We start from the raw sequence: 8,653 nt of genomic DNA on the forward strand, positions 1-8,653 counted from the left end.
GAAATAGAATTTAAGTGAAAAAACAACTAAACTATAGGATGATCACAACAATTTAAATGAAATTTATTTATTTTCCTTTGTTTTCCCTTCCATTCTTATCTTTTCTAATCATAATTTAAGCATTAAAACAAAGTATTAATTTCCTTTACACTACTTTTCTTCCTATTTCTTTTCCTCAAAATATATACACTTTTAGGATTTGAATCTTGGAAGAACTAAAAGCAAAAAGAAAATTATATTTAAAAGCTCATGAGAAAATCATTTAAATTCACTTTTTCCTATCTTGTGTTAATATATTTCATATACTAAATGCCTTCTCATACAAAAAGAGATGCAAAATTAACTTCATCGCTATAACAAAAAAAAAAAAAGGAGTAAAAGACCTTTCCAAGCCCGAATACCTTTGAAAGAACCTCAAGTTGTTAGCTATGAACATGCATCTTCAAGATCCATGTATTTTTTTTTTTTTGATTTACGTGGGGTTTCCGGGCCAGCTTGCGCGCATCACGACTAATCCTCACGGCCAACTGAATACCCTACAAACCCAGTAGGCATGTAAGGCACCGCGGGGGTAACAGACGTGCACGCCAGGACGAGATCCATGTATTCTTAAAAACTCACATGGGCATTGTACTTGTGGTGCTGAGATTTTCTTATGTCACTATGTACATGATATTTATGAGAAATTTCTACTTCCCTCTGTATGTAATCCGGTGTTTAATATAGCAATAATAATAGTGATTATTTTTTAAAATATTTTTATTTAATAATATTTTTTCATTTTTTAAATTTATTTTTAATATCAATATATAAAAAATAATTCAAAAATAAAAAATTAACTTAAAATAAAAACAATTTCAAAAATCTTAAAAAACAACAAATGGCTATTTGGGCATGCGGTCCTCATTCCTTCTTTATTATTGGTCTTCCCCTTCATCCATGGGATCATCGTCCTGGGTCTGTTTTCTAATATCCGAAGCATCAAGCATGTATATTATACATTGTCTCATTATAAGGCCCCCAACGAAGACAAATAAGAGTCGCATTTATATTGATGTTTACGTACGCCTCTTCTGTGGCCTAGGATTTATCCTCCTTTCTTGCAATGGAATCAAAGGTATAACTAAAAGTTTTGCAATTTTGGTCCATAAATCGACTATTGCATCAACACTCGTTGCCATCATGCTAGACTAGACTTGTGATGGAAGCAATTGGCAGTGTGCTATCGCAGGTGTCGATGCTTGAAATGGCACCCAAGTTTCAGTTGGATTCGAAATCAAGTATTTGTTTAGTACCCAGCATTTTTAAGATTATTTTTTAATTAAAAATATATATATCTTTTTATTAGCATATTAAGACCATTGAAAAAACTCATAAAAAATATTTATTTAATATTTTTCTAGTAAAATATAATTTAAAAAATATTTTTGAAAATAAAAGCTAGCACAATAACAGCCGTATACTAAAAATAATGAATTCCTCTCACTCTTAATCTTCCATTTCTTTCTTGGTGCAAACTTTTAATCTTTATGACCAGTGATTCCAAAGCAACTGATCTATATAGCGCAAAACTAAAAAGCTCAGCTCCACACCTTTTTGAGATTTGGTTATACTTAAGAAATCAGTTGGACCAAGTTTAATAATTAGGAGCTTTGAAACGGCAGCAAAATGACCTTTGTGCTAAGTCCGACTTATTCGAAAAAAGAAAACCCTTAGAATTGGAAGATATCAAATTAATTACCCAATACTAGACATAATTTTAAAATTTGGAGATATAATTGTTATTTTTACTAATGTGTTTGCATCAGCGGAGTAGAGGATATCATTTTATAATAATATACTTTCGTACGAAAAATATTATACATTTATTACAAACATAAATTTATTATTTTATGAATCACATTATAAATATAGACATGTAGCATTTAGAAGACATTATTTTTTTATTTATTAGTTAAAAAGTATTATTGGATCCAGCTAGATAGTCGGATCTAACGCTATTAAATTTGATTGGACCATCAAATATTTTTAATTTTATGTTTTTGTCTTTTTAGATTTTTTTATTTAATTTTTTCATACCAATACAAAAAATTGATAAGATTTTTTTATATTATACAAAAGTTAAATGATAATAATTTTTTTTATTTGAGGTTAGGTTAGATTTTCTTATTAAAACATGTTTGTTTTGGCTTTTCAAAAATGCTTTAAAAAATTAATTTTTTTTAATTCAAATTAATATTTTTTTGATATTTGTGTATTATTTTGATATTATGATATAAAAAAATATAAAAAAAAATATAAAAAATATTACATGATATAAAAATGTTAAAAAATAAAAAAATATTATCTCAATATATTTATTAAAAAAGTATTTTAAAAAATAATAATTATATAATAATATAATAACTAATATATTGGTCCTCGATCTGCAACATGTTAATAATAAAGTTTTTTCAAATGTAAAAATATTTGAGTTGGGTTAAAAGCATGAACTGTATTTACACCATCACTATTTTCCAATAAAATATTTTCTTCAAAGCACCATGAATAGTGCATGGCAAATTAACACCCAATACATGGTAACTAATTTTTTTTCTTTGATTTTTTTCTTTTAAGATATTTTTTATTTTATTTTTTTTCCGCTTTAATTTTTTTTTTCTCTTCTTGAATTTATTTTCCATACTATAAAGAGAAAACAAATTAATGTAACGTTTTTTATATTATATAAAAGTTAGGTGATGATGATTTTTTTTTCCATTTTAGATTAAGTTAAATTTCCTTATTAAAACATGTTTGTTTTTGCATTTCAAAAATACTTTTAAAAAATTATTTTTTTACTTCAAATTAATATTTTTTTAAAGTTTTTGTATTATTTTGGTGTGATGATATAAAAAAATAAATTTTAAAAAATAAAAAAAATATTATCTCAATATATATATTTTAAATATTTTTAAAAAATTAGTAATGTGAACATGGATTTATTGCACTATGGATCACATTATAGACATAAAGTGTTTGCATTATGGATGACATTATAGCACCCGAGGGACATTATCTTTTCTATTTATTAGTTAAAAAATATTGTTGAATCTGACTTGACCGCTAGATTCAACGCTATTGAGTTTGTCGTTGAATTAATATTTATATTTTTTACGTTTCAATTAAAACATATTTGTTTTTATGTTTTAAAAATACTTTTAAAAAAATTAATTTTTTTCTTTACCAAATTAATATTTTCTTATTGATTTGTATTATTTTGATATGATAATATAAAAAAATAAATTTTAAAAAATAAAAAATTATCTCATTATATATATATATTTTAAAATATTTTAAAAAATATTACTGTGAACATAAACTTATTGCACTGTAGACCACACATTATAGATATAGAGTTTTTGCAATATGGACTACATCGTAACACCTAAGAGGCATTGTCTTTTTTGTTTATTAGTCAAAAAGTATTGTTGAGTCTAATTTAATTGCCAGACCCAACGCTATTGGGTCTGACATTGAATTAATATTTATATTTTTTGTGTTTTAACTAAAATATTTTTGTTTTCGAATTAATATTTATATTTTTTGTGTTTTAATTAAAATATTTTTGTTTTTGCGTTTCAAAAATATTTTAAAAACCTTAATTTTTTTTATTTTTTTCTTTACCAAATTAATTTTTTCTTATGTTTTTGTATTATTTTGATGTGATGATATAAAACATAAATTTTAAAAAATAAAAAATATTATCTCAATATATATTTTTTAAAATATTTTAAAAAATAGTATTGTTAATATATAATCATTGCACTTTAAATCATATTATAAATATAGAGTGTTTGTATTATGGACAATACTGTAGCACCTAAGTGGCATTGTCTTTTTTGTTTATTAGTCAAAAAGTGTTGTTGGATCTAATTTGACCACTAGACGCAACGATATTAGGTCTGGCTCATAACGAGACCCACCGATCTTGGGTCTAGCTGAGAAGTCGGATATTTTCAATTTTAATTTTTTTTTCTCTTTAGATTTTTTTCTTTTTTTCCTCTTATTTAATTTTTTTTTATATGGTAAAGAGAAAATAAATTAATGAGACTATTTTTATATTATATAAAAGTTGGGTGATGCTATTTTTTTCTCAGGTTAGGTTGAATTTTCTTATTAAAGCATGTTTGTTTTTTCCTTTAAAAAATGCTTTAAAAACAATTTGATTTTTATTTTTATTTTTTCCTTTAACTCAAATTGATATTTTTTTGATGATTTTGTATTATTTTTGATGTGATGACATAAAAAATCATTTTAAAAAATAAAAATATATTATCTCAATGAATATATTTTTTTTTAAAATAACCATTATATAATAATATAATAGCTAGTATATTGGCCCACATTTTGCAGCGGGTCAATAATAATTTTTTTTAAATATATAAATGCATGAGTTGAGTTAAAAAGTATGGAATATATTTGCAACATCACTATTTTTAAATAAAATATTTTTTATAGTAACATTATAAATATCGTATATCAGAGCTCTTGAAGATGTCATACTCCTTGATAATGACTTCTATATTTTTAAATATTTAATATACTCGCAACTAATTTCTTTCCCTTTAATTTTTTTAAAAGATTTTCAATTTTATTGTTTTTTTTCTCTTTAATTTTTTTATATTTATCTTATTGAATTTTTTTCATACTATAAAGAGGAAATAAATTGAGGTAACTTTTTTATATTGTATAAAAATTGGGTGATGATAATTTTTTTATGTTAGGTTGGGTTGAATTTTGTTATTAAAACATGTTTATTTTTTAGTTTTAAAAATATTTTTTAAAAAATTTAATTTTTTTATTTTAAATTAATAATTTTTTATTTTATAATTATTTTGATATAATAATGCTAAATGCTATTGGATTTGACTCAAAACACAGACTTAAGTAATAGAGTCTAATTTAACCGTAAAATCCAAAATTATTAAGTTTCATTTGTTCATAAATAAAAATCACTTAAAATCATTTTTTTATATTTAAAACAAAAACTATTACTGATCTGCTACAAAACACGAGCGAATATCCTTGCATATACAAAATGCCTGTTCACTAAAATTAAAGAAACAGCCCAGGTCATTCCTAGAAATTCCACAACAAGGTAATTTGAAATTCTTAACATTATGTAAAAACAAATCAGGTAAATAGCAAATACAATTAATGAGGTATTAAAATGAAATTACAATTTCCTCCTTTGATATAATCTGCTTTTTGCGTGTTTTTAAATAATTATATTATTTATTTTAAATAATTTTTAAATATTTTTATATCATTTTAATTTATTAATATTAATAATAATTTTTTAAAAATTTTAAAAATATTATTTTAATATATAAATAGAAAACAAAATTAACAACAACAACCGAACCTTACCGCACACGTCTACTTTTCTGACATGGTAACAGCCACCGATTCCCTTTGACATAACTGCCCACACCACCATCTCTCTGATATGGAAAATTGACGAGGTCATTCCAGTCATTTTAGCAGCCAGTCATGGTCAAGTCAAAATCAGATGAATTGTCACGACTGCATTCTTTTATAGACAACTATTAGTCCACCAGGGCGGCACAATCCACAGAACTCACAGCCCACACACCTCTCTCTCCATCTCCCCCGGCTGACCTCATTCTCTAAAAGTTCCCATAAAAATCGTCATCAGTTCCCATAAAAATCATCATCACGCCATCCATAAAACACATAACCCGTTTTATTGTTTCGCAACCATTCACTAATCTACCCACTGTTTCTTCTCTTTATATATTTCGCATCTTCAAAAACAATTCCAAGAATCCACAACGAGTAGGCAGTAACCCAAAAAAAGACTAATGGACGCAGAGGTTCGTTAACATTAATAGCTCACTCACTTTCCGATCTTTAATTATAATTCACTCTTGGCTTAATTTGACTTAATTTCAAGCAGAAAGAAGGTGCCAAAGTTGAAGGAGAGAAGAAGCCGGCTACTGATGCAGGTGTAAAGAAAGATGATGGCATGTTTATTTCCGTTTACAAGATGGACATTCATTGTGAAGGCTGTGCCAAGAAAATTAGACACGCTGTTAAACATTTCGACGGTAATATTTGTTTATAACAATTAATTAATTTATTTCGGTTTGATAATTAGTTATTAAGGCATTGGAGGTTGCTCACACGACTGTTTTTGTGGGTTTTTTCAGGTGTGGAAAGTGTGAAGACAGATTGTGCAGGCAACAAACTGACGGTGATGGGGAAAGTTGACCCTGCTAAAATCAAAGCCAGGGTTGAAGAGAGAACTAAGAAGAGAGTTGAGATTGTCTCTCCCCAGCCAAAGAAAGATGGTGGTGCCGCTGCTGGCGGTGGCGATAAAAAGGCCGATGACAAATCCGAAAAGAAACCGGAGAAACAGAAGGAAGCGGAAAAACCACCTCAAGAGGTAAATAAATAAATTACTAAAATTCAATCGTTAATCTCGAGGTGTTCCCCGTATTGAATCCGCAAGTATCATAATTAGACGTCGATTATTATTTTTATTTAACTACTTTTTTGATAAATTGTGGTGGTGGTTGCAGAGTACCGTCGTTTTGAAAATAAGATTACACTGTGAAGGCTGCATTTCAAAAATAGAGAAAATCATCTCCAAAATCAAAGGTAATTGACTCTTTTTTAAAATTTAATTATTCAAAGTAGGTGGCAAACTAGTAAAATCAGATGGATGACGTGGCTAATTAAAAACAGGCGTGGGTGGCGTTACTGTGGACGCGGCCAAGGATCTGGTAACGGTGAAGGGAACCATGGACGTAAAGGACATGGCACCTTACCTAAAAGAGAAGCTAAAGAGAGGCGTGGAAGTGGTATCTCCAAAAAAGGAGGAGGAGAAGAAAGACAAGGGTGGTGGTGGAGATGGCGGAGAGAAGAAAGAGAAGGAGAAAGGAGGAGAAGCGAAAGCTGAGAAGAAAGAAGGGGATGGAGGGAAGGAGGAGGAAACTGCTGGTGGTGGTGCTAAGGTGGAGGTGAGCAAGATGGAGTACTTTGGATATCCGGCATCAGCATCTACATTCTGGTTTGATGGAGTGGACGGTCAAAATCAAGTGGTGGAGAGTTACAAAAATCATTACGATCATCCTTCTATCTATAATCAGCAAGGTTATTCTGCGATGAATCAACAGGGGTATGTGGTGGACCATCATTATCCTCATCCTACACCCCAGATGTTCAGTGATGAGAATCCTAATGCTTGTTCTATCATGTGATGATGAAGATTGGTTGATCGGACGATGGTGGAGAATGATTGGTTGATCGGACGATGGTGGAGAATTGATGGATACATATATATGGCATGAGAGAGGAACGAAAATGTGCATGAGCTTTTAGGAAGGGAAAAGTAAACAACAAGATTACGAATAGAGGCATAGCAGGGTTAATTTTGGGAATGCATATATGGTTTAGGTTAGGAGAATTAGCAAGAGATGCACTGTTGACCGGCTAGATGGCCGACTGGCCCGTAAACCTGTTCAGTTGTTGATCCTGCTTCTTTTTATTTGTTATTTTCTTTGTTTATCTGCTCAGTCAATATGATGAAGGTTATCAATAAAAAAAAAAAATAATCATTTTTTTAATTCTTAAATATTTATTTAAGGGATCTTTTTTGTATACAGTAGTATAGAGAAAGAATATATTTGCAAATCAAATCTGAAAAGAAATTGTAAAATACAAACAAAAAATGAGAAAAACATTATCTATATAATAGAAATTACTCGGGTTTGAGAGATGGTATCTTGGATTGATTGGGCATAAACATTTGTTGTTGTGTTAATTATTTTGCAAAAAAAAAGAAAAAAAGAATATCAACTCCGTGGAGGAGAGAGGAGAACAAATGGTGTTTAAACTAAGAATTAGGAATTTAGATGTGGTGATTAAATTAAAACAAGGGGGGTAATTAATTAATTGAGATGTGTTCTTTTCTCTCTCTTATATAACCGAGGAATCATTCTAGAGTAATAGAGTAATTGGAAGAGAGATTAAATAAGATATAGGTGAATGTGGTTTAAAATACAAGGCCGTGTGATGCAAAATGTATTTCTGAATTTGTTTGAATTTTACTTAATGTGGATATTGTCTTATTTGATTTAGTTTTTGTTCCGTGGCATAATTTTAAAGGAGGCTGTGTTGGAGGGTCGACCACTCGTCCTCGTCACTCCTACAAAAGACAATAATAATGCAGCCCTTGGTACAGATTTTTCCTGGATAGATTTGGCTATTACAGACCCCATCCACCTTCGTTTTGTTCCGTGTTAGTAGGAACAAAAATCTGAAGGACGAGTGCAGTGCTTAGCTGTTGTAAAAAGTATCTCTTGCAGTCAGTGAGATTGGGAGTCTCCTGTTCAAGGAAGAGGTGGTACTGAAGTGTCAATTTTATATCAAGGTTAGACAGCAATTGGCAATGGTCCAGAAAAGTGACAACTTGGGCAGCTGCCGGGTTTAGATATCTATTTATTCCGTGTTTAGGAGCATAAAAACAAAACAAAAATGGAGTTTCTAGTTTAGAAGTCTCGTGAATAAATTTAGTATAGAATATGAAAATGAATAATTTGCATCACCGAGTGCAAGTGCAATATGTGATCATGCATGATACAATTCA

At 28.9% G+C, this 8,653-nt stretch overlaps 1 protein-coding gene across 1 annotated transcript; it reads left to right on the plus strand.

The window, feature by feature from the left end:
• The first annotated feature begins 5,602 nt into the window (after positions 1-5,602).
• On the plus strand, positions 5,603-7,639 carry LOC105117269 (uncharacterized). The gene is made up of 5 exons (XM_011014875.1): positions 5,603-5,876; positions 5,960-6,110; positions 6,213-6,448; positions 6,585-6,663; positions 6,751-7,639. Exons 1-5 carry the CDS (start codon positions 5,865-5,867, stop codon positions 7,263-7,265), a joined length of 993 nt encoding a protein of 330 aa, XP_011013177.1. The 5' UTR covers positions 5,603-5,864; the 3' UTR covers positions 7,266-7,639.
• Positions 7,640-8,653: the final 1,014 nt, after the last annotated feature.

This window comes from Populus euphratica, unplaced genomic scaffold (assembly GCF_000495115.2).
Source record: "Populus euphratica unplaced genomic scaffold, PopEup_1.0 scaffold1252.1, whole genome shotgun sequence".
Classification (NCBI taxonomy): domain Eukaryota; kingdom Viridiplantae; phylum Streptophyta; class Magnoliopsida; order Malpighiales; family Salicaceae; genus Populus; species Populus euphratica.